This window comes from Phocoena sinus, chromosome 1 (assembly GCF_008692025.1).
Source record: "Phocoena sinus isolate mPhoSin1 chromosome 1, mPhoSin1.pri, whole genome shotgun sequence".
NCBI classification, from domain to species: domain Eukaryota; kingdom Metazoa; phylum Chordata; class Mammalia; order Artiodactyla; family Phocoenidae; genus Phocoena; species Phocoena sinus.
The window spans coordinates 148137403-148164770 of NC_045763.1; the positions used below are offsets into that span (position 1 = coordinate 148137403).

General features: G+C 43.9%; 1 protein-coding gene across 1 annotated transcript in view; it reads right to left on the reverse strand.

Moving 5' to 3' along the window:
- Positions 1-26001, reverse strand: part of HSD11B1 (hydroxysteroid 11-beta dehydrogenase 1) — a 45785-nt gene extending 19784 nt beyond the window's left edge. The window contains exons 1-5 of the mRNA XM_032613706.1: positions 25895-26001; positions 10415-10528; positions 9542-9672; positions 8705-8816; positions 8383-8574 (exon numbers count right to left, since the gene is read on the reverse strand). Of these exons, the coding sequence (XP_032469597.1) occupies positions 8383-8574; positions 8705-8816; positions 9542-9672; positions 10415-10502 (523 nt within the window). The 5' untranslated portion in view covers positions 10503-10528; positions 25895-26001. The remainder of the gene's footprint in view (positions 1-8382; positions 8575-8704; positions 8817-9541; positions 9673-10414; positions 10529-25894) is intronic.
- Between the last annotated feature and the right edge of the window lie 1367 nt (positions 26002-27368).

Consider the following 27368-nt stretch of genomic DNA (forward strand, 5'->3'; position numbering starts at 1 on the left):
ATGTTTTTAAAAGATTTTAAAAATTTTTTAGATGGTTTTATTTTTTAATGTTTATTATTATATTTTTAGTGTTTGGCTGTGCTGTGCAGCATGTGGGACCTTATTTCCCCAACCAGGGATCGAACCCACACCCCCTGCAGTGGAAGCGCGGAGTCTTAACCACTGGACCGCCAGGGAAATCCCCTGTCCTCATTTTGAAGTAGCTTAAGTGGATTTCTCCTCATTGAAATCAATGCTTATTTCAAGAGGAATCCTCCTTGGGTCAAGCTCAACCATCTAAAGCTATATAGTCACACCATGTCAAATTCACTTTTCACTTTATTAACTTTAAATTTAGCTGTGTCTCAACAATATACCTTTGTCAAAGTTTGCAACAAGAAGCTGCACATGACATTGATTTGCTGTACATATTGTCAGAAAAGTTTTGCTAACATCTCAATGGGCAAGGACATAGAAAAACAACCCACAGAATAGAAAATATAAATAACCTATAAACACATGAAAATTCATTCATTCATTAATTACCTGATTTTTATGAAATATCTACCACGTGCCAGGTGCTGTTGTAGGAAATAAGGAAATAAGTATAACCAAAAATAGAATACTACTAAGGAAAGAGACAGATGGGCCCCAGGGCAAACTATTTGAGTTTGTCCCTTGTGGACAAATACTCCAAGACGGGAATAAAGGGCAATTGAGAGAGGAGGCTGGCACTTGCCCAGAGAGAAGATGAGACCACATATTCCTCATTCTCAAAGTCAGAAGACCTCCCTGACTACACATGTGCAGAAAGGCTCCTTGGAGGTCAAAAAGGGAGTGATGCCAACTAATGCTCACTACCCATAGGCCTCTTCGGTAGAATCCATCTTGGCTAAGAGATGTGCGTGCACACATGGGAAAATCCTGAGCTATACCAAATATGGACTTTGAACCAGGCAAATCAGAATGATTGGCCAAAGGAAATCTGGAAGAAATGCACCATAAAAGTGATTCAAACTGCCACAAGGGCGTGACTCTCTCTCTGAGCCTGCCCGTGTGTCTATCCGCACGTACTCTTTTTTCCTCTTAATAAATACTTTACTTGTTTCACTACTTTCTGTCTTTGTGGGAATTCTTTTTCTGCAAAGCTGTAGGGCCAGGGCCTTGTCACTGATCATGGGTCTAGTGGCTAGGAATCAGTGCTCTCACCGCTGAGAGCCAATCACTGGCCGGGAACTGAAACCCTGCTTCAAGCTGCTGCAGGACGAGGCCACCCGAGATCACTACTGCTCTCAAGGGGGCAGGGACCTCACATTCCATTTCATAAGTAAACAAAGAAATTCAAATTATAACCACTAAATGCCTTTCTCCTTTACTTACAAAATTGTCAATGGCTGAAAACTTTATTAACTCTGAAAAGCAGGTGTGAGATGAACACTCATATGTATACTCGGGGGGGGGGAATGGGACATGATGTTCGTGTTCATTTAAACTGGTTTTTATTTTTATATACTTAAAAAGTCAGGTCCTTTATTTTTCATTTTATATAAAGCAATTCGGAAATATGTACCAACAACCTTAGAATTGGTTCCATCATTTCACCCAGTAAATCTAGTACTAAGAATTTATCAAGGAAATAATCATCAACCAGGCCACAGATTTATGTGCAAGATACTTGTTTAGAATTTTTAAAATACATTGAGAGTAACTGAAACCAAGTCCCCCTTAAACTGAGTTCCCCTGCTGAGTTAACAATCTTTCTATCCAACACTTTATTCCCTTTCTTGTCCCACCCTTGTTCCCCTCAAGATTGAGGAGCATCAAAGAAAAGGGGGGATTGAAACCAAGCATGACCCTGAGGGGCATTCCTGGGGCCTTCCGTGTCCCCAATTTCTTGTTTGTAGAAAAAAATGTTTTCACCTGTTAGGCCTTCCCCAAGTTCCAAAGTGCAGACTCAAGCCATTAATGATTAGGACAAGAGTCACAGGACTCCTATTTCCTCCTGAAGGGATATAAGTAACAATCTGATGCATATCTTTGAGTTGTTCTGCAGGAACTAAGCCCCTCGCTCTGGTGGAGGATGATGACTACATGCTGACCAAAAGCCTGTGGACCCCAGACTGTTGGAACCAGAAGACTGATGATTGAGATCTCAGAAACATCACCCTGTTACCTCACAATCAACCAATCAGAAGAAGGTCCTCAAGCTGATCCTATGACCCTCTCCCCAACACTGTCTTTAAAAACCCTTGTTTAGGGCTTCCCTGGTGGTGCAGTGGTTGAGAGTCCGCCTGCCGATGCAGGGGACATGGGTTCGTGCCCTGGTCCGGGAGGATCCCACATGCCACAGAGCGGCTGGGCCCACGTGCCCGCTGAGCCTGCGCGTCCGGAGCCTGTGCTCCGCAACGGGAGAGGCCACAACAGTGAGAGGCCCGCGTACCACAAAAAAACCAAAAAAACCCTTGTTTAAAAGCCAATGAAGAACACGTTCAATCCCTGGTAGGGGAACTAAGATACCGCATGCTGGCCAAAAAAAAAAAAAAAAAAAAAAAATGCCAATGAAGAGTTTGGGTCTTTTGAGCACACACTGCCTGTTCTCCTTGCATGGGTGACCTGCAGTAAACGCTGTACATTCCTTCACCACAACCTGGTGTCAGTAGATTGGCTTTGCTGTGAGACAGGTGAGCAGACCTGAGTTTAGTTCAGTAACATAACCTAAATATCTGGCAGTAGGAAAATAATTGTTCTGTACCTATATGTACCTAGAAGGAAATTCTCCAAAATATTGTCATGAATATGGATGATCTTTATTTTCAGCTTTGTGCTTCTCTTCATTGTTCCAATTTTCATAATGTGTGTGTATGTGTAGCTTTTATAATCCCAGAAACATTTTAAAAAAGTTGTTAGGGGCCTTGCTTGTTCCATTATTTTGTGCCTTCAATTTATAATCTTTTATGAGAGGTTTATTTCAGAAATTATTGGCTTCCTGCAGTGCTTCCTTCTTTTGAATATTATCTTGTGTATATACTGATACTATTTTTTTTCTTTTTTTTCCTTTTTGTTAAGAAACTCAAGAGCCAAATTAGAAACTTAAGCACAGCTTCTATGTTGAGTTTAATTTTGGTGTTTTTATATTCTTCTTTTCTCAAGACCTAGTTTTTTATTTGGGTGTTTCCAAATAGAGTGTATTTGTTGTAAGCCTTTTGAAACTCCTTGGTGAGTGAACGTAAAGGCATGGATGATGGTATAACCTTGTCAAGAACAGTACTTGAACAAAAATAATGGTGCAGCAGGGTTAAGGAGCCATGACTACTTAAGCTCTTCCCACCCACCCCTTTCAAGGGAGTAAATGGAGTAATGGTCACATGGATAGCCTTACAGTGTTCTCAACCTGCACTAAATTGTCACTGTCATCAGCAGGGAGTCTTCTCTTCCCCTTTAAAATCTCCAGTCACCCCTCCTGGGGGGGCAGGTACAACACTGAACTCCAATGTCGAGTGCATCAAGTTGTTTCAATCCTCCAGATTCTGACTGAGCCCAGTCTCTTGAATTCAGGTAACAATGTCTCCTGACATTTTTATGTCCAGGCTGTTGATTCTTACTCTGATCTCCTTTTATTTTTTATGCTTTAACATTTTTTATTAGATTTGTTTCTGATTGCATACTTAGTACAGACAACTTGGAAACTATTTTTTTTTTTTTGCGGTACGCGGGCCTCTCACTGCTGTGGCCTCTCCAGTTGCAGAGCACAGTCATCCAGACGCGCAGGCTTAGCAGCAATGTCTCATGGGCCCAGCCGCTCCGCAGCACGTGGGATCCTCCCAGACCGGGGCACGAACCCGCATCCCCTGCATCGGCAGGCGGACTCCCAACCACTGCGCCACCAGGGAAGCCCGGAAAATATTTTTAAGAAAGAAAATTTGTATAATTCCATCACCCAATATACATTTAACTCCAGTTGCCTTCCAGTTTTTTTATATACATAAATATTTTGCTTATAAAAGTATGGCACACTGTTTTGTAGCATGATTTTTCTATTACAAATATTTTCCCATAGCAATGAGTGTTTTTATACAGCAATACATATAATAACATCCATTAATGAATGTACCAAAACAGTAATCTCAATCCAAATCTATACGCACACCAGCCTCACCTCCCTGTGTTTCTCCCTATGCCCCTCCACACTGTCCAAATCTGCAGCACTCCCCCATCACGTAAATACCTATATCCACATGCATACACTTCCACTTACCTTGGAAATTGTGGTCCCTGAAAATTATTTCTGAGGTAATCAGGTTTAAGGGTAAAAATTCATCTTTCTTAGAAAAATTAGGACAATTGGGTGAGGGATAAACTACCCCATTCTACTGTATTTCTTAGTCTCCTGTGCATCCTAGACCTTGGTTGCCAACCTCTCCTCCCCACTCAAGTTATATCCATACACTAAGCATTGATTTATCTTTTAGGAAAAAGTGTGTGCCAGAGGTGAAGGTGGGGGATGAGATTAACACCTGTACATTCTTGTCTTTATGCAGGGCAGCATTTTGCATATTCCAAATCCTGTTAGTTGATCTGTGTAGTTGAGAAATCTGTTTCTTTTTTCCTCTTTGTAATGTAGAATTCTTGAAATAGGTTTGGACTGCACAGCCAACCCTCAACCGACAAAGTTTAAGGTCCAACAAGAGACTTCATGCGTTGGTTTGAGTTTTCCCACAAAAGCGTTGTCTTACAAGGTATTTGCCTCTGGCTAGTCAGCTTATAATGAGCCTGAAATACTACACATTTGTATAAAAAATAGTATGAAACAATGCTGGGAATGAGTAAACCAGGAAAGGAATACATTTGAATAAGACTTAAACTTAAACTTTATATATATATATATATATATATATATATATATATATGTAAAGTTGATCTTTTTAAAAGAAGATTTACTTGGAGAAAAATGAATAGGTAACTGGAGACATTTAATGGAGCTTCCAAAGGAAGGTCTGAGCATTCAGAGGTTATTGGCAAGGCTCTTTTACTCCTTTTGATGTGTTTTTCACTTTGAATATTTAAAGAAACCCAGTGTTTTATTATGTCTAGTTTCACTTCAAAATAGGCCTTGGATTACACGTGTACATCCTTACACGTGTACCGGCCCAGTGTGGTTGGCATTTGGACTATAATTGCTGTTGCTAGTATTTGTATCACCAGTGAAGCCAGAAAAGAGAAATAGAGAGGAAGTAGGGTTTCTAAAGGTAACTTAGGAAAATGCAGTAGGTAAGAGGAAACGTTTAAAGGAAGCTCGTGAGGACAGAAAAAGTCTTCATAGGAGGTGAGGTTAAATGGATCCTTAGAGGAAAAAAGGTGGGGCTGTTGGTGGGGGTGACAGGTTTGTCCATGATCCCCCTGAGGGGGAGTAAAGAAGGGGCAGAGAAGCATTATTAGATGCTGGGTCCAGCTGTCATGTGTGTAACTACCATAGTTATGGGGTTCACAGAACCAGGTAATTCAAAAATGGAATGACTTTTCCTTTTCTAAAATTGAACCTAAGACAACCTTTTTGACTCAGGACAAATAAACTTTTTCCAGATGTTGTCAAATGTTCTCTGCCCAATCCAGTGATTTTTCTCAGGCAAATTGGAGTGTTAATCTCTCTGTCTCAGTTTGTTTCACAAATACCATCTAGGTATTTTCTTCCCATTCTTTCTCCTGCCCTACTGTCTCCTGCATCAGTGGAAGGGGTTTTGCTTTCGTGATGGACCTGAATGTGAGAGAGATTGGGTCTGGGGTGTGTGTGTATGGTGTGAGGTACACATGTGGGGTGGCCTAGAGGGAATACTGCCTCTGGTCTTATATGCATGGGTAATATGGGGGAGACTGTTAATTGTCAACATCAGTGTCTTTTATAGAAATAGAACCCCTGATTTTCAGCTGGACACAAGTTCACCTTGAATGAAGTCCACAACTGCAGAAGTATATGACATTCAAGTTGTATTCTTCTTTCTCCATTTTCTCTAGCTAGAATTCTGACATGATAATGAGCCACCTTGGACATACAGGTGAGGATAACACCCAGGGATGGTGGTTTTGTGATAGAAGGTTCCTAGACGATTCCATGGGGCAGAACTCCCATTGCAGCTCTAAACTGCTTACCCCAGGCTGTTTCATGAGAGAAAAATTAATTTCTATTTGTTCAAGCCATTGTAAATTTAGGTTTTTGTGATAGTAGCTCAAAATATATCCAAACTAGCATGTGGAGGAAGGAGGGGAGACTAATCGATGTAACATATACATAGAAAGTTGAGCAGCAGCTGCCAGAAACAGTGTTGAGTGGTGGATGGATGTGGACTGTAAGGAACTTCCCAGAGGCAGCCATACTGTCTTTGATGATGCTAAAGAAATAGCTGAGGCTTTAAAGAACATATTAAAAGTATGGGATTTCCATGTAACACAATACCTAGAAATGCACTGGGGATAAAAACAATTGCTGATTACTGCAATTCAATAAACCACTTAAGGCAGTCCCTGGAAAGAATTATTAAAAAGCCAACCCAACACTCTTTGGCTGACCTTAGGGCCAATCTGTGGTTTAGCGTCCCATGTTTGTGGAATTCAGATTTTATGGAGGAAGGATTAAGGAACATATTTGCTGACTGTCTGAAAGAACATAGCTTATGTAAATCAACTATGCTTCAATTTTAAAAAAGAATATAGCCTAGAGCAGAGAAATTCTTCAGTTAGGGTGAGAAAGCAAAGTGTTTGTACTTTGCCAATTCAAGACATGCTTCAAAGCAAACAGGCTGAACTTTTGGCTATACAAACAATAGACATGAAGGTTAGTAGTCCAGCTAGAGTTCTACCTCCCAGAGTCCACAGAAATTACGAGGTGACATTTGGTAGGTGGAGAAGATGTGTGGAAGCAGAGGTTATCAGAATTTCATCACACCCTTGGACTTCTACAGTAACTGTTCCTTCTGAGGACATTTAGGCTGTAGTGTTGTAAGGCTGTAAAACCTCCTTTGCCTAAAGTGGATATATTACTTATTCAACTGAGATCATTAAAGCCACCTACACCATGACTGATGCGAGGGTTTGGGCCAATGCCCTAGGATGGTTTGGGGATGTGCCCAGCACCCTCTCACTCAGTATGCATCCAGAAGCTCTCCCTTCCTTTCAGTCCAGAGAGAGGCTGTGCCTGGGGAGGGGCAGGGGAGTCTGTGTTGTCCAGGAAGCACAGGGCTGCATATCAATCACCCTGTTTGGCGGGTAGAACAGACACACTGCCCTTTTATCTGATCACTGACCACTATGCAGGCCTTTTCCGTCCTGGAAGTAGAACTCTTTACAACATAGATGGTGTTCTGAGTCACAGTAATAACTAATGTTTGTGAAGTACTTAAGAAATTACAAAGTTTAGGTGATTTGTTTTTACATTGCTAGGAATCACACGTAGATGGCTAATTTTGATCCTGGTGTTTGCATCTTCCATGCACATCCTTCTAACAGACTGATCGACAAATACGTGTGGAACTTCTCTACTGGACCCATAATGAAATGGGCCTAGGAATCCCCCAAGCTGGAAACTCTCTGGCTTTTCACTGGTGATAACTTCGAATGCTGTCACACCATCCAAAGCATAGGGCACTTCTCTTGATCACGCAGAGTTCTCTTTATATTTCTCTGTACACACTCTCTCCCGACCCTCTTGGTGGATTAAAATGGACTTTTGATGTAGCAAGTTCAGATCTTGGAGAACACCCCAGTATAGGCAGGTCTGTTATAATACGGTGCATTTGTTTTTGTTGTTCATTTCATTTTGTCTTGGCTCAACCCACTTATCAGACAACTGTATGTTGTTAAAACATTTCACCTCTCAGTTCTACCTTTGTATCAACTAACTTTACCAACCTAGAGCTCTTGGTCATGGAAGAAGCAAAATCTTGTTTATCTATGATGACCAGGTCTCTCCCTGAAACTCAGGACAGGCTGTCCCTCCAGCAGCTTCTCGATGACCCTTTGGACTCCCATTTGTTGATCACAAACCACCGGGCGAGTTCAGGGAAGCACTCCGAACTGCTGCTCTTCCTCTGTTACTTCCAGGAATCTTGTAGTCTATCCACCCTGAACAAGCCCTCATTTTCATGGTCTCACTTGTTCCTAACACTGTGTCTTTTACTCAGCGTGCATGCATCTCGGTGAGTTTCCGTACCCAAGGCTCTTATTCGTACATCTGCCCGTCCACGCATTTGGGCAAGCTGTTTAATATCACTGTGAGCATTTCAGCTTCCAGTTTCTATTGTGTTACTTCTCAGGATGGAAACTGATAACACGCGTGTTCACTGCAGAGCCCCCAACACCATCCCCGGCACTTCTGCCACTCCTGCCTTCCACGCTGGCCCCCGCCCCACTCACCGGCTATCGAGGAGACGACAACAATGCTCCCGTTGCTCTGCTTCAGCATGGGCATGGCGGCCCCGCTCAGGACCACGTAACTCAGGAAGTTGACCTCCATGTTTTTGCGCACGTGGTCAATGTCATCGATGAATACAGTCATAGGGTTGTTGGTGTTGGTGATGTGGTTCAGAATGAGCATGTCTAGTCCCCCTGTAAGAGACGGCTGTGTTGAGAGAAACCATCCGAGGTTGATACCTTCTCCCCCTCCTCCCCGTCTCAAAAGCTCCCTGGTGATCCCTAGGGCAAAGTCCAGAAGAGGAGAGAGGAGAAGCTGTCTCACCCATGAGTTTTCCAGCTTTGGCAACAAATTGCTCCGCGAAGGTCATGTTCTCCATGGTGCCAGCAACGTAGTGCGCCGAGGATGCACCGAGCTCCAGGCAGTGGGATACCACCTGCAGAGGCACAGCGGCCATGGTGTCAATCTTGGCTGCAGACTTTTGGGGGGCAGTCTCTGACATAATGGGGGTTTAACTGAGAGGTTGCTCACAGCCCTGTTTTGGTAGGGGTGTGTGTGTGTGTGTGTGTGTGTGTGTGTGTGTGTGTGTGTGTGTTGTTAAATGCAACTGACACAATATTAGTCCCCTGTTTGAAATACTGTCTGGAATAAGATAGGGTATAAATGGATAAATCACTGTGCTGGAGTTTAAGTCTGTGCTCATGAGTTTTTGTAAACAGATGTTTCTGAACACATTATTGGTAGGGATGCTAGTTCCTGTGTGGGTAGCCCTAAGTTTGTGAATATTTGTGTATCCTTGGGTTTCTGAGTCTGAGTATATAAGAGAGCATGTATCTGCATGGGTACCAGAGTATGAATTCCTGAGTAGGTACTGGAATGTTGGTATCTGAGCACATATATGTATGTCTGTGACTCCATGTGTCAATGTGTGTGAATAGGCATGCCTATCTCATAGATAGAGATAGAGCCCAAGAACTTTGTGTCTAGATATGTATGCATGAGAATGAATACTTAAATGCATATTTTTGTATTCGTTGGGGTGTTTGAACCCTCTGTGTGAGTATGCATCTATGTCTGTGTGTTGGCATGTATATGTGAGCATACATAGGAATACATCTGGGCACGTGAGGGTACCTATGGCTGTGGGCACAGGACCCTCACCTTCTTTAGAGCTTCTTCTGACCTCGCTGTCACTACCACATGGGCTCCCATTCTCGCCAGATGATAGGCCATCTCTCTTCCAATCCCCTTGCTGGCCCCTGTGACAATCACTCTTTTTCCTCGAAGCATCTCTGGGAAACCCCAAAAGAAAATAAGGACCATAGCTGTCAGCAACATACCTCCTCTCACTTTAGAGGTGGACAGCCTTATCTCAGTGTCTAAAGGTTATGAGCCCAGATCAACTCATCTCAAATTGCATAAATCAATGAAGGAACAGATCAACTCTTCCGTAAACATTCTCTGAAATGGGAGTTTGCTTTGGTTGCTCAAAACCAAGCCTTCCTGCTGTCCTTTTCTGAAAACCCCTATGGAAAGAGAACAGCTAAAACACTGGAGTTCCAGACATTTCTGGATTCATCCAGTTGCTCAATTGAAATAAAATTCAAAGAGTCATCAAAACACATGTGCTCAGAGAGATTCCAGATATTTTCTCTCACTTCTATTTAGTCATCAGCTCCAGAATTTTTTCTTGTTTCCCACTTATCCATCTCTCCACAGAGCCCAATTATCTGGCTAAGTTGTGAATTTTGGAATAGCCCTACTTTTTTTGGTAAGAGATCTGAAATTGCTTTTGATCAAAGGTGCCAAATAAAACAGGGACTATTTGGTAATCTTTTAACGCGATGATTACCCCTCCCTACACCCCTACTACCCAGCCTGTGGCTGGAAGACATAGAAACACAGTCTCACCTCGGGGTCCCCTCTTGTCCAGCAACTTTGGGGATCAAGAATTCCTTTTTATCCTCAGAAACACTCTAGCCATCCCTGGGTTTTTAAATCTATTCCTCCAAAATTAGACACATTGGAACTTACCTGGTCTGAATTCCTCCTTCGCAGAATAGTAGTAGTAGGCCAAGAAGATCCCCAGAATGGGGAGGAGATATTTCTTCATAAAAGCCATCAGACAGGGACCTGGCCCGAGGAGCCCTGGAGGACACACAGAGAGAACCTACAGAGCTTTCTACAACCTCCTAGGCAGGCAGCGGCCTCTGAATTGTGACATCAGGGATGGGGGAGGCTGGTTTAGTCTCAGGCAGTCCTAGCCAATTTCCCTGTCAGAGCAGCGATTGGCTTTGGGTGGGATCCCATTCGTCCCTGGCAGCCTGTGTGGTGGATTTCATAATGGACAATGTTTACTCCATTTCATTGAGCAAGAAGAGACTTCCAGATGGCCAGGCTCACGATTGTACAGGACTGGATTCCTGAGCATCCCTACCCTGAGCCCGTCTTCCTCTTAATGCCGTTTACTCCAGGAATCAACGGCCTTTCAAAAGTGGTATATCAAAGGCAGAGAGAAAGTGTGCACAGGGCTTCTGGGGAAGTGTGAGTAATAGCAAAGAGAGCCAAAGTCAAGCAAGTCTCATTCTCAGCCCCACCTCCTAGTCGGAAGCAATTAAAAATAACAGCACAAAACAGAAAAATAAGCTTAGTTTTTAAAAAAAAAAGTGCACATTTTGGAGGAAAAAAAAAAGCAAAGAAGCCATATAAATCCCACACTTAAGTTCAATGAACAATATTACAACATCAAAGGGGAATGCAAGCCAGTCAGAACCCAGATGGCGGGAAACCCATGACCGGGTCAAGACTCTCAGGCAAGTGCAATGGAATGTACACTTATTAATTTAACAGCAAATACAGAAGAAATAATGAGTGCCAAGAAAAAAAGGCATTAAGCTGTTAAAGTAGGTCTTATAAATGCGACAGAGGACCAAGAACGTGAACAGGATGGTAGGAAGAGGGGACCTGACGTAGAAGAAAAAAGAATAAGCATTGTTGATGCAAAGCTAGCCTGAAAAGCCCACATCCAGCTAAAAATTGATCTAGTAACAGTAAAAGGACCAGGGGGGAGAAACACCTACTAATTTAGAATTTATCACAGAAATATAGAAATAACCACCTTGGTATGTCTGTAGCAAGAATTCATTAAGGCTCAATCTTCAAAGAAAGAATTTAAGATATAGTATTGTTAAGTTTTTCAACTTAAAAACAGCTAACCAAACCATACACATTACCCTATCACAGAGCAAATCCAGAATTCTGCAAGTTACCAGTGTAGCCAAGAAAATCATTTAAATATGGCAATAAGAATAGGTACCTGTGCTTTGGAGGAGGAATGTGGGTCGAGGCCGGGGCTTGGAGGATTCACACAAGATTAAGAGAAATTGAATTATGACCCCAAGCACAGTATCTGGAAACACTCACTGAATTTTCACTTCAGAGCAAGGGAAAATAAGTTAAGACCCAGAGGAGATGAAATAATTTGTCAACAAAGGCCCACAGCTGTGAAGTTCACTTCCAGAAAACAATGCAGATTTGAGAACAGTTGAGGGCTACATAGAGCTCAAAGTTCATGGAGGACAAAATAGAAAACATGTTTTTTAAATTTTTTTTTTTTTTTTTTTGTGGTACATGGGCCTCTCACTGCTGTGGCCCCTCCCGCTGCGGAGCACAGGCTCCGGACGCGCAGGCTCAGCGGCCGTGGCCCATGGACCCAGCCACTCTGCGGCACGTGGGATGCTCCCGGACTGGGGCACGAACCCGTGTCCCCTGCATCGGCAGGCGGACTCTCAACCACTGCGCTACCAGGGAAGCCCAGAAAACATGTTTTTTAAAAATCAAGTGGAAAATTACATTACATAGTGTCAGAAGTACAAGACCTATAGGCATAGCTTTATAAAGGACTTTATGCCACCAAGATATGTTACACACTAGATTCCATTTTCATCTCTACAGGAAAAGGAATTTAAGTTTTATTTTCTTAATACTATACTATTAATAGCAAAAAATATAGGAAACAATGAAAAATGACTTTCAAATCTGATGATGCTAAAATGATAGAAAGATGAACAGATTAGGGAAGGTTATTGCCTGACACACACACAAAAAAGAATTTTAAAGTGCACTACAGAAAATATAAATTTAAAGAAAGCAAAAATAGCAACGAGCAGGAGGAACTGTAGGTGACAACATAAAACAAACACGTCAACTATTGCTCATTGTTGGCTGAATTAAAAAATGAAGTCCAGGGCTTCCTTGGTGGCGCAGTGGTTGAGAGTCCGCCTGCCGATGCAGGGGACGCGGGTTCGTGCCCCGGTCCAGGAAGATCCCACATGCCGTGGAGCGGCTGGGCCCGTGAGCCATGGCCGCTGAGCCTGCGCGTCCGGAGCCTGTGCTCCGCAACGGGAGAGGCCACAACAGTGAGAGGCCCGCGTACCGCAAAAAAAAAAAAAAATGAAGTCCAATGTTGTGCTGCCCCCAAAGACACATTTAAATGCAGACACATAAAAAACGCTGCAAACAGATTAATAATTAGATGGCCAAAGAGCTATCATGTTGGAAAATAGGGATACAGAGAGAGCATCCAAGAAAATAATTTTCATGGACTTTGATGAAATAATTTTTTTTATATCTTTTTTTTCTTTTGGCTGCGTGGCATGTGGGATCTTAGTTCCCCGACTAGGGATCGAACCCGAATCGGTGCCCCCTGCAGTGGAAGTGCGGAGTCTTAAACCCTGGACCACCAGGGAAGTCCCTGATGACATAATTTTTAATCAATAAAATGCATCAGTGAGAATGAGGACACTGCGTAATGGTTGATGACATTCAATCTTAGAGGCTCTCAGAAGTTTTGGTCTCAGGATCCCTTTAACAATTTTAAAAATCATTGAGGATCTCAAAGAATTTTTGCGTATGTGGTTTTACCTATTGACACGGATGTATTAGAAATTGACTGAGAATTTCTTTTTTAGCTCAAGAATACATAAACATCCATGTATTAAGCTTTGTGTTATTACACATCCTGTAGGCTGGGGAAACTCATGAGAGAAGGAGAAGGAAAAAGGACAAATAATGTTTTAGTATGATTATGAAAGCAGTTTTGACTTTTCAAACTCCCAAGAGGGTCTCAGGGACCCGGGGGACCACACTTGGACCACATTATTTAATATACATAGATCCACTGTATGTCTATAGTTACACTCCTGGTTCTCTCATTAGCTTGTCAACTCGGACACGGACTATGTCTTTTTCATCTTTATCTCTCTCCATCTCCCTCTAGCTTTGCTCCAAAATAGGCATTCAGTGAACTTTTGCTGTTTTAGTGTTTCCAAGGCACTGCAGCGATGAGAAAATTGCTGTCTTTCTGGAGCCTGATTTAATCCGGGGAAGTCACTGAGGTTTAGCATTCTGGCCAGAGCTGATCAACCCCCGCCCCCTAATCCTCTTCTGGCGGTACTCAATAAATTGAAAAAAGAAAAAGAAAAAGAAAAAAAGACAAAGGAAATATGAACACTTCACCTAACATTTGTTTGGACAAATTTTCACCAATCAAGTAAAGTTTCTATCACTGCCATAGCAACGAACTGAGCTGTTCATTCCTTCACTCTGCTCCTCCTTTGTAATGCATTGACCACCTACATTTTAGAGCAGGGTTTCAGTGAAATGCCCTCAGCATGACCTGGTCATTTTCAAAAACCCACGTAGCATGGGTCACTCTCAGCTGGAGGTGCATGGTTGAGCCCAGCCAGGAATTCTCTCGGACTCGATCAGCCCCACCTAAATAGACGGGGTCAAGAACAGCGAGATGGTGAGATGTGCGGTGCTGTTGAATGGGAAAGGGCCTCGGAGGGATGGGCCAGATCTGGAAGGACTCACAGGAAGTGGCAAACACGTGAGGGGGGGCAGCCACAGGGGAATTCCTGTGCATTTGGCATAAAATGTAGATCATGCAAGGAGCACCTGTCATTTCTGAAGCAGCAGCATCTGGAGGGCTTTCTGGGACTGTTTGGTAGCTTTGTTAAGAAAGTGGACTCTTCCTTGTGAAAACTAATCCTGCCAGTGGAACAGTGGGCAGACCTTGGAGAAAAAGGTGGGTGAACCCTCTCTGTTCCGAGGTTCTGCCTTCTCTGGGAAAGTAGCACCAACAGGTTGAGACAGGAAAGGATCTTAGCATAATGTTAGAACGCATAAAATTCTCCCCTTTCCTCAATCCTCCCACCCTGTTCCCCATCCCAATCCAGTTCCTCTGGTCCGATTGTTTTAAGGACTCCTCAGTCTGTGCCATGGCTGCCAAAATCTGTTTCTAGCCATGGAAACAGCTGTAAAATGAAATTCATTTTATGGCAAGACAAGAAAAATTTAAACAGAAAATCTTCTCTGCTCTTTGGCCTCCTTTCTCCTCCCACTGTGCATTGTATATCTGTATTATGCATGGCCCAAACCTTCCCCATTGACAGAAATACCTGCTCAACCATAAAAGCGATGTTCTTTTAGCATCAATAAGACAATTCCTTAAAGATAACAGTCCTTCATGGTGCTTAGATGTGGATTATGTAAATTGTCAATAATCTGTCATTATACGTCAATAATACAGCCCTCTGTCTCAAAAAACTTATATAACTGTGGCTTGACTTCTAACGGGCGGAACAATTCTCAGAATTTTCTGAGATGCTCTTCCTGGGTTGTAACCCTCAAATTTGACTCAAATAAAAATTTCCTTTTCTTTCTTAGATCAACGGATTCATTTTTTGTCGATACAGCTATCATTTTACGTCATTTTGTCTAATAACATGGATTCCCTTCCTCCCCTACCCCGTCCCCTTCTTCTCCCTCCCCTGTATACTTAACAAGAGGGGAAGTTCTATTTGTCAACCCTTTTGTAGGACCCTATTCCTAATGCACAGATTTACTCATTTTTTCCAACTAATGGAAGCTCAGATGCAGGAAAATGATGGGATAACCTGCCCTGTGTCTGCCATCCTGTCCCTACCAGTCACATGTAGTCCATGGCAGGGGGACTGGTGAGGCAGACTACCAGGAATGTGTTTGCCTGGGAGAGCCGAGAACCTCCTGGGAAAGAGCAAGTACCCTAATGAGGCCCAGAGTTTGACCCGATCCCTGCCCCCTCAGTGTGGGTAGGGCAGAGACAATTCTAAATATGTACTTGCATGCAGTTTTTCAAGATTTTCCTCTGGTCTATGGCACGTGAACTTGCCCTGGAGCTCCGAGTAGCCATGCACAGTAACTGTAAAGTTACTCCCCAGAAAGCTTGGTTAAACAGGGGCAGCACCAGGGCTCCATGGGAAAGGCCCACACAGTGGGGAGGAGAGGACTGACTCCGGCAAAGCTACTGCATGGCTTCGGCCACCCAGTGCTTTTTCTTGGTTGTTCAGCCCAGCTTTCAGGAAGCACATCAGGTTGGCATAGCAGCCTCCGCCAGGTGTGATTCTTAGGGTGCCAGTGACTACAGCATTAGAGGGAGGCCACTTCCCTTAGGCGCGAAGTAGGGTTGCCCCTATTCTATTCTATTCTATTTGTATTCTATTTGCTATTGTATTCTATTTGCTACATTCAGCAAATAGAAAGACAGGACACCCAGTTAAATTTGAATTGCAGATAAACCACAAATGCTTTTTGAGGATTTATATAATCTCAACTATTGCACGGGATTATACGAATACTAAAACATTATTCATTGTTTATCTGCAATTCAGATTTAACTGGGTGCCCTGAGTTTTATCTGACAACCCTGGAATTGGCACAGAACTTTGGGAACGCTGGGAGAAATTGTACCTTAGGTGTGGACAAAGCATCCTTGACCGTGGCTAGTGATAGCAGAGGTGAGAACACCTTGTGTACCTTCCCCGCAATGGAATCCAGCTGCCCGGCCACAGACAGCTCCCAAAGGGCTATAAGTAGCAAAGGAGGAAAAGGGTACATGCCGCATGTTGGCTGAGTGACTTCATTTATTTAGGTTGTATGACCGATCGAATCCTATGACCTATGAAAGAACAAAAGCCTTCCAAGTCCTAGAAGGCACTAAATATGGCAATAAATGAAATGTGTAAAGTATTGTCTGTGCTGTGATGGAAGTCTACGGTGGGGAGTAAAGAAGGAAATAGCTCTCTCAAAGTGGGGGATGGGCAAGTAGGGCAGGCTTCAGAGGAGAGGTCAACCCTGATCCATATTGAAGCAAGAGCAGGAATACTCCAGGCAAGTGAAGAAGGGTAGGAGGGAGCATTGCTAGGGTTCCGGAGTGTGTGGGAGAGAGAGGAGGGTTGGTCTGTAGCACATTCCATGCAGAGGAAGCTGAGTGAGAAAATAGAAGGAGATGTGGAAGAGAATGGAGTGTTTGGGAAACTGCAAAAAATTCCACATGGCAGGATCACTGAATTTCAAGGGGTGGGGTTACATGGGGCGAAATCAGCCAGGAGAAGTAGGCAGGAACCACATCCTTGAGGGCCATACACATTTACTGCTGGAATCTGTTGTTCTGGCGTTTACGGCCAGACATGAAGCCTCGGCACCCTCATCCCTTCCCAGAACTCTGCCTGTTCACTGGCCTTTTGCATCCCTCACAGCCTTATGCTGAAAATTCAGGATCCCCTGCCCACTTCCAGCCCCCCTCCCTCCATCAACACTTCACTCTCCCAGTGCCATGCTGGGCCTGGCCTCGTCCTCTGGCTTGCAGCTCTGGAGCTTTGCTGAGCGATGTTCCTGGGCTCCCCAACTCATACGCAGGCAGATTTTCCTACCACGTCTTCCGCTCTTTGGTTCTGTTTACTTATCTGATGTCTCAGGAGCCCTTTCTGCTCTTGCCTCTCTGCCCTGCTCCCAAGCATCTTCTTCCCTTGGATTCTGTCCATATATAGTCTCTGGGCTTTCTTCCTACTCCTCAGACTACGTCCTTTTGGTGTTCTTTAGATTCTGTCCTCACTCTTTCCTCCTTTCTATCTTTGGGCGATTTCCCTCATTCTCATGGTTCCAATTGCTATCTTTCAGTTGATGAGTATTAAAAATCTCTATCTCCTGTGCCGCATTGTATCCTAAATTTCAGGCAGCATAACCACCTGTTTACTCCACCTCTCCCTCTTAATGCCTCCTAAACACCTCAAACTCAACATGCCGAAACTGCCCTGATTATTTTAACAGCTTTTGTGAAGTACCTTTTTTTTTTTTTTTTTTTTTTTTTTTTTGCGGTACGTGGGCCTCTCACTGTTGTGGCCTCTCCCGTTGCAGAGCACAGGCTCCGGATGTGCAGGCTCAGCGGCCATGGCTCACGGGCCCAGCCGCTCCGCGGCATGTGGGATCTTCCCGGACCGGGGCACGAACCCGTGTTCCCTGCATCGGTAGGCGGACTCTCAACCACTGAACCACCAGGGAAGCCCAGTACCATTTTTATACCAGAAAAGTATCTCATGGTAAGTGTACAGTTCAATGGCTTTTAATAAATTTGCGGAGTTGGGAAACCATCACCACCATCCAATTTTACTCCATCACCCCCCAGAGGTTCATCTTTACCCATTTACAAGTCCTCATCCCCAGGCTTGGGCAACCAATAATCTAAGTTTCTGTCTCTCATTTTAGTGGAATCACATAATATGTGATCTTCTGAGCCTGATATCTTTGACTTATCATGTTTTTGAGGTTCATCCATATTGCAGCATGTATGGGTACTTTGTTCCTTCTTATTGCCAAATCCTAGTCCGCTGTATGGATATACTATGTTTTGTTTATCCATTCACAGACATTTAGAATTTCCCACTTTTTGGCTATTACAAATAGTGCTTGTATGAACATTGGTGTGAAAGGCTTTATGTGGTCTTGATGGGTTGTGAGGTAAATCTATATTTAACTTTTAAAGAAACCGCTAAACTGTTCTCCAATGACTTTGTGATTTATTTCAATCAAGGGCTTTACCACCCATCCAGTTAATGCTCCAGAACCTTGGAAGTCCTTCTTTACTCCTGCTTCCCCATCTCCCCACATCCCATTACTTACCAAGCCCAGGCAATTCTACCTCCTGGATATCTCTAGAACCATGTCATTCCATCCTCACCCTCACTGTGACTATCCTCACTCTTCTCTCTGCCTATCCCACCTTCTCCAATCCATTGATTTATTTTTTTAAAAGATTGTGAAACATTTATATGCACAAAACAATAGATGAAGCCATGAACAATTTAGGGGGCATGATAATGAAGCAAAAGCCATGCTGGCTTACCAACCACCTTAAGACCTGACTGTTGCCAACACTGTGGAAGTGCCCTGTGGGCTTCAGTGCACCCAATTCTTCTTCAGTGACACCTTATTGTTCTTAGAATAAAGTCCAAACACATTATTTTAGCTTTAACAAGCTCTTTGTAAGCTTTGAAATACTTTCCCAGGAACCTCTCACCACTCTACCCCCATTCCTTCTTATCCTTCAGGTTCTACCCATTGAAGTCACCCTCCCTGCCCTCCCTTGGACATGTAACGTATCCCCAAACACTGGGTATTTCTCTTATCATAGCTCCCATCACTTTGTACTCACAGTTGCTCATCTGTCTGTTTTTCCCATTACACACAGGTCTGAGAGGGCAGAGGCTTGATCTATCTCACCAGTGTATCTCCCGTGCTTAGCACGGTGCTTGCACTTGGTGCAAGTGCTAGAAAGCATTTTCTGAATGCTTAATGGAAACAGACTCTTATACACACAAATAAATATGTCTGCTAGGTATTTGAAGGTCAGGAGAAATCTCTAGGCTAGAGATATTGATTTGGGAGAATGAAATCATATAAGTTAAAGTTAAAAGCAGGCAGATGACACCTGCAGGGAGAGGGTGAAGGGCACAGTGGGATATCACAGAAGACGAGAACTGGTGGAGCGGAGCAAAGGAGGAACAGGCAGCGGGAGGACCTGAGGCAACAGGTAACCTGGGGGAGGGGTGGGGGTGGGCAGAGGGTGGTCTCTACGAGATGCGAGAGGTCACAGCTTCTGAGAGGTCAAGGAGGATGAAAAGCGATCAAAATACATCGGGTCTGGAAATAGGAATCGCTGGAGGCCTGTCAGAGTCGTGAAGGCACTAAAGCCAGGATGCTATGGGTTGAGGAGTGATGTATAGAAGGAAAGGACATGTTTAGTGTGAGTGTGGAGAAGGGGGACATTCGAGGAGCTTGGGAGGCACGCAGATCTGAAGGAGGGTTCTGATTTTTAGGATAGCGGTGAGTTAAGGTTTCATTCAAATGTTTTGGAGCATTTTCTCTGTGCCAGACACTGTGCTGGGCTGAGCAGATTTTCAGCGTAGGGGAAAGATCCAACAGCGTCCATAGACGGAATCGCTGGATTTACAGGGTCCGACGATCTGGCACGTGGCTCCGGAAAAGGAGACTCAAGGAAGGAAGGTGAGGGTGGCTATTGAACTCCTGCGGTCTGCTTCTAAATTCCGTGAGCTTTTTAGCATAGCGTGTGTCCTTCCTTCGATTTTTGAGAGGCAGATGGCTAAGGCTTCCCCATGTGTCCTTCTCTCTTGGAGGAGGGCGAGGAAGCAAGCGGGGAGTTTTACTCCTTAAGGTCTCCTGTTCCTCGGATTTGGCCACAGTAGGTAACTTCTATTCTCATACCTGCCTCATTCCGCGCCGTTCCTCATCTTCGTGCATTCACACCTGTAAGGCAGGAAAGTCTTTCCCAGGGTGGTTGAATTTTTCCTTTTCTGTCTGATGGGAGGTTCACGAAGTTTGAGGGCTTGGAAATCACCCGGGAAAATGGCCTTACAGGAACGGAGGGAGAATTTCTAGGTTTAGGATGCTACGAGTTTTAACAGGTTTCTGCCAGAAGAGGGAGCCCCAGGGCTGAGAGAGAAAGCACAGACTGCTGGGGTTTAAAATCATGGGGATGGGGTGTTTCTGGTATTGTTTTCAGCAGTCCACAGGGGTTTATGGGTTAAGATAAAAGAAGATGAAAGAGGGAAGGAGGGAGGACACATTCGCAATACACCGGCATATACACAGAAACAGTTACACACACACAAATCACATAATCCCCCCTCCCTCACTCCTCCCTACACGCACTCACTATTTCTGCTTTAGTCCAATGATTCCTAAAACTTGCTGGGCAGTTGGATCATCTGGGGGAACTAAGGGCAGATCCCCAAGCCGCACCAAGGCCTGTTGAATCAGAACCATCAAGGGTGGGACCCAGCAGTCTGTATTTTTGCACAGCTCCCCAGGTGATTCTGAAGTAACCTTCAGGTAGACAGACTGGGGAACTCTTCTGGGTAATTAGGTAAATACTTTAAATATAGTTTGTTTGAGACTGAATTTAATGGCTCCAGCCATCAACATGTTGAGTGGTAAGTAGAATGTAATCCATGAACGTTGTTATAACTGAGCCATTTCCTCTCTTTCTTTCTTTCTTCTTCCCTCCCTCCCTCTTTCTTTCTTTCTTTTTCTTTCTCTCCTTCCTTCCTTCCTTTCTTTCTTTCTTTCCTTCTTCCTTCCTTTCTTTCTTTCTTTTTTGTATTTATTAATATAATACACGAGAGGCGTTACAAAGTCACATGATATCAAAAGGCTTATGATGATAACAGCAATCCTTGTTTCTCCCTTCCCCATGCCCTAGTCCCATTCAGAGGCAATCACGTTTTAAAATCTTCTTTCTTTCCTCCGGGAATTAACTGCATATTTAAAAACATTTACTGCTATTTCTTGATTTTGCAGTTTTAGAGATTATGTACTGATTTTCCACTACGGAATATTAGGACTTTTCCTTTTTTTTTTAAACAGCACACACAGATACTCATTCCCTTCCTTCTAGATTCCTAACACTATTAAATTACAATTTTAATGAAATCAATAGTCAGTGTTCATATTATGATGACGGATTTTTGGCAGCTCAACAATACAATGTACTATGATTGCATTTCTTTTCTTCTATTCCCCACCCCCGACCCGGGAGTCAATAATCACCTCATTTTTGTTTGTTTGCTTACTCAGTTGTCATGTTCTCCAAATCCTCCAGTAAGGGCAATACAACTCAAATACAGTGGTCAAATTAATTGGATAAGCTATTTATTTTTTCCCTTGGAGACATCCATCTTGGAGCCCCATTTTTCCTGTTCCAATCTGGACTAGGAGCCTGATAGGCTGGTAGATGGGACCTCCCTTTGCCATCCACCTGGCAACCCCGACTTTTTCTTGGTTTATTTCTTCATGATGGTAGGGAACTTTTTTTGAGACCTTGGATGCAGGAGTGCTATTTTACATTGAACATCTTTACATGGGCTTTAGTCCATCAGACCCTGGCCACATACAGCCCAGTGTGTTAGCCCTGCCTGCTTGTCCTTACTTTACCCTCTCCCTGATTCATTGTTTGGCTGGGTAAGGATTTCAAGATTGGAGATTATCTTCTCCTGGAATTGGAAGACATTACTGCATTGCCTTTCGGTTTCTAGCTTCCAGTATTGATACTGAGAAGTTCAATTTCTGTCTGGACTCCTGATCCTTGTTTTTTTTTTGCGGTATGCGGGCCTCTCACTGCTGTGGCCTCTCCCGTTGCAGAGCACAGGCTCCGGACGCGCAGGCTCAGCGTCCATGGCTCACGGGCCCAGCCGCTCCGCGGCATGCGGGATCCTCCCGGACCGGGGCACGAACCCGTGTCCCCTGCATCGGCAGGCGGACTCTCAACCACTGTGCCACCAGGGAAGCCCTGGAATTCTTATTAGAAGATGTCAGAGCTCCTGGATGGATCCTGTAAGTTTCTTATTGTTTTTGTCCTATTTTTCATCTCTTAACCTATCCGTCCTACTTTCTGGGAGATTTTGTCAATTTTATCTTCCAGTATTTCTTTTTAATTTTTAAATTTCTAGCTGCATTTTTATTTTCAAAAGCTCCTTTCTGTTCTCCACTATTTTTAGAAACACTGACTTCCTGATCTTCATTGAGGTATACACTGCCTTCCTTTATCTCTGGGGGGGATATTGACGTTGCCAGGGCTGTTGTTAATGATTTCTTCTGCTCCCTGGATTACCTATGTTGGGGTCACCATCGGCAATGTCAGGGGCTTTCATTTTATGCTTGGTGATCTTTGGAGTCAATTCCTTGGCTGTTGGAAGCTTTGTGTGTAAGGGCAGGGCTTGTCAACTATGGGAATGCACTGCAGGATAACCCAGAGGGAAGTCGGCAGTATCATTGGGGGACCCCCAAATAACAGTGTCTGTAATCATTTTTTCTTTAGTTGTATACTTTCTACAAGGAGGAATGCTTCATTCTTCTGCCTGGGGTGGGCTGGAATAAGGAGAATGCAGAGGGCTGTGCGTGTTCTGGGATCTGAGTCAGGATAGGGGCTGGGGAGTCTCATCTTTCAGGATGGCGTCTTCCTCTAATCCTCTGTTTCTAGCTCCCTGCCTAAGCCCACCCTTTGCTGTGCCTGATGCCCCTGAGCCTGGCATCTCTTTGGCCGATTTCTCCAGAAAATAAACTTTCCTTCTTCTTGGAGGGAAAGAAAGGGGATTTGGAGCATCTCTTCCTATTTTTGCTCCCATCTCTCCCTCTGAATTGAGGTTTCTGGTGGCCTGATCCCTGGGACTCTCCTGGGCTCTGTGGCTTCTTGTTGGCCTCCATGGGCTGTTGGGCTTCAGCAGTCTCCAGTTTGCTAAGTCACTTATCCCCCGTCCATCCACTTTCCATCTTCTGAAAGGGTATTGACATTTCTCATCTGTTGTTGTCTCCATCCTGGTCCTCTGTCCTTGTGATTTATAGCATGCACATTCTTCTACTGTACTGTGATCAGTGCATCTTGTAAGGGAGCAGAAATGAATGTTTGTTCAACTGGCACGTATAACCCTAGAAAGTACTTTTGAGCAGGCTGTCAGGTTTGAAAGGAGAAGAAGCCTATAGTAGTGCCATTTTCTATTCCTCCCAAGATACCCAAAATTCAAGAGTGTGGGAGTGAGTCTTTTTATTAAATCATTTACGTGGAAGAAAAGGAGGGAAAATCTTTCATTTGTTCATCCATCCATTTCCCCCAAATGTTTACTGAGCACTAATAAATGTCCAAAACTGTGCTTGGTGCCAGGAATGTATTGTAAAAGCTGATCAATATCTGATGCTTTCCTTCAAGGAGATTCTAGTTAACTATAAGGAGGGTAGGTAAGTAAGTCAAAGCTCACAGTAGTGTAATAATAATGTGCATAGGGTGCTAACGGAGTACGGAGTAGGGCAGCCAAGTCATCCCAGGGCAGTGGGAAAGCCTTCAGGGAGGAGGTGACCCTGGGGCTACGTTTTGAAGAAATGAGTACAAGTTATGGAGATGAAGAAATTGGGGGAAGGCCATACCAAGCAGAGGGAGCTATATGTGTTTAGGTAAGGAGTCTAGAAATAGCTTGATACCTCAGAGCGACCTCAAGTAGTTTGAAGTGGCTGGAGCAGGGGTCCACGTTGGGGAATGACCTGAGTAAGAATGCAACAATCACTCACTGTAAATATTCACGTTAGTCCACGGCACGATGCCGGGCCTACTAACGAAAGATGCGGAAATAGTAATATCTTATTCTCTCTGTGAATTTGAGCAAATTAAAAAAAATATATTACTTGTAAAAGGAGGATACTATGCGATTATATAAAGAGGTAAGATATGTAAAATGCTGGATCAGTGGTAGGAATGTAAAATATTCTGGCTCTTTCATGACAAATCTGTCTTGAATCCTTCTACTCTCCAGTTTCCTAACAGTTACAAAACAGATCTAGAAAAGCTTAACTATTAGGAAAATCTTTTCCCATTTTTCATTTCTGCCAAGTAAGGATTAGTTGAGCATCTTTAACTGAATATTTTATTTTATTTAATCAGGAGTTGCCATGTTTATGTGTCCTTGGGTATCTGGGGCTCTTTTGTATAAAGTTTCTTGCAAGGCGCCTGGGTGGGACCCAGATAATTGAGTTCCGGTCTCCCTTCCTCCACTGGCATATATGTGACCTTGGGCAAGACCCTGCCCCTGTCTTGGCTTCAATTCCCTCACCTGGCAAACAAGGGGAATTAGATTACCTTTAAGATTTGTTCCAGCTCAGAAATTGGATGCACGGAGCTTTTTAGCTGTACTGAAATCAGCATCAAGAAAGAGCTAGGATTTTTGGATTTTATTTTCATATCATACATAAGAGGGAAAGGCAATTCCTTCCAAATTTTGGCAAGCAAGCAGAAGTGAGATTCTTCCATCTCTCCTTACCTCTCCCGCCTTCCTTTCAGCTTCCGTCTGTGATGCACTCACAGAAAACCCAAAGGAAAATACTGGCACTAAAAGAAAAATAAACACTTCAAGTGTGTCCCTTTGAATTGGTAAGCTCTGTTGGAAAAGTTGGGGGAGCAGGACTCTTCAAAGCCAAGTGTTGTGAAAACACACCATCATGGTCTACAGGCATTTTCCAGTGTGAGTTTAACTAGTTTAACTCCCCCAAGTGACTGGATCAGTAAACTGCAACCTTCTGGATGGTACTAGCTATCGATGGCAAGGGAACGTTTGGGCAAATGGGGGTGTAGAGCGTGGGGAATGCTATTTCTTGCTCCTGTTAGGTTTCCTCTAATGGACCTGAAACCAGGGGCTTTGAAATCTGATTAGACCCTTCTAAGGCTCAGAATGTCAGTGTCCTAAGCAACAGGCTGGGCTGGGATTAAGGAATAGATGAACAGCACAGGAAGAATTCTGAATGACAACTAGAGGCCTCCCTTGGTCCTTTGAATAAGACTCCTTGAGATAAAACATGCCTTCTTCAAAGCTCTAGATCTCAATATTAAAAATATGAAACTAGCTGATGATTGGATGCAAAAGGCAGATATCTGCACTCTTAGGAGTTCCCGAGATACAGCACAGTGTTTGTGCTCTGTCATTACTTTAAAGCCGCTTTATAAAAATGCTTAAGACCTGCAATCTTTGTATGATTTCAAAAGAACATGCAGACATTTTTAAACTATTTTTTCAATTTTTTGTTTCAACTTAACTTTCTGTCCCAAAATGATCAGAATGTGCTCAGTGCCAGTAACAGACATCTGGTTCCATCTGTGTTTTATCACATCTTCCCTCCTACAGAATGCAAAGCTCCAAAAAAAAAAAAAAAAAAAAAAGAATGCAAAGCTCACCGGGCATTTCTTTTTGTTTCTTTTTTTTTTTTTTTTTTTTTTTTTGCGGTACGCAGGCCTCTCACCGTTGTGGCCTCTCCCGTCGCGGAGCACAGGCTCCGGACGCGCAGGTCATGGCTCACGGGCCCACCCGCTCCGCTGCACGCGGGATCCTCCCGGACCGGGGCACGAACCCGTGTCCCCTTCATCGGCAGGTGGACCCTCAACCACTGCGCCACCAGGGAAGCCCCTTTTTGTTTCTTGTTTTGACCAGCATTTGACATTGAAATCTCTTTCAGCCCAGCCCTCCGGTTTATTCCAAATAGATGCATTATTTCAATAGCGGTTTTTTGAGGACCTACTATGGACTAGGCCCTGACACAAATGGTGATGCTATTACATATTACTGTGATTTAAAAAAGTCTTACCTTGGGGTTTCAACCAGATTTGACTTCTTTTTATTGATCTCCTTTTTTCTTTTGCTTCTTTTCTCCCTCCTCCTCTGCCTTCCCTTCTGTTTCATCTCTCTCTTCCTCTGCGGTTTCCCACTCTTTGGGGAGGGGCAGGGTTTCCTGCTCAGAAGGTGGTTGGTTTCTGGGAGGAGTCAGAAGATCTGATTCGGGACTGGAACCAGCTGGTCTGCCACCTGATACAAGAAGGTGAAGGAAGGGCCAAGGAAGAAAGCCCTCATGCTAGGACTGAGCTTGCAGCCAGGAGGCACTGGGAGATGAGCCCAGTTCAGGGCTCCCCAAAGAATAGAGGGCCCCTGCAGTGGCCCACGGTGGGAATGCTTGGAAGTGGTCCTGGTTGCCCTGGAGACTTGTCCATTACTATTGCTAGCTCTGAACATGCCAGCGGCACACCAGGCAGAACCCCTGTTCCACCCTTAGCAAGCGCTCACTCTCAGATTCCTGGCTTTGCCTCAAAGGAAATAATCAAAACAAGAACTGGGTTTGGGCAGATTTTCCTTTCCCACCCAGAGAGACCAGCAACCTAATGTACTCTGTGAGGCTGCGTGTCTACACGTTTCTTAGTTATAAACTGCTTAGGAATCATCGAGATGACTTATAGACCATTACGGTGATCACATCAGCGGGAGTGTGGAGTGGACGGCAGTGGGGAGACGGATCCACGTGGGGTAGGGTCTCCACAAGTAGGGACGGTAATGCCAGCCTGATTCACACCAACTAATGATGGAGGGTCACATCCCAATTCAGAGGTTTCCATTCTTTTGGACGAAAGGCAGGGATAACAATGGGTCATCAAAAAGTTTACTTTCTTCATCCATTTACTTATTCTATATTCAACAAATATTTAATGAACACCTGCTCCTTGCCAGGTCCTGGGTTAATACTTCAACAGCTGGCTTTACTCCAGAATGCTCTTTGAAAGTTTCCCGAAGTCTGTTTTCATTTTTAACTTATAATTTTGAATTTTTGTCCACTGTATCTTTAAAAGAAAGGCTTCTAGAATTGTCTTTTTTTTTTTTTTTTTTTGCGGTACGTGGGCCTCTCGCTGTTGTGGCCTCTCCCATTGCGGAGCACAGGCTCCAGACGCGCAGGCTCAGCGGCCATGGCTCACGGGCCCAGCCGCTCCGCGGCATGTGGGATCTTCCCGGACTGGGACACGAACCCGTGTCCCCTGCATCGGCAGGCGGACTCTCAACCACTGCACCACCAGGGAAGCCCTAGAATTGTCTTTTGTACTGTGTTTTCTGTTTTTTTTTCTTGCCCCCCTTAAAACACTTTTTTTTTCATTTTACACAGCTGACTTATTTAAAATTTTCCTTTCTAACCCTGCTGCTTTTAAATATTTTTCTCCAGCTGAAGGATTAACAATTCACTGAACTAGTTGGTAAAGATCTAGTCCAGAAGAATAAGTACCAAATAAAATCCTAAATTA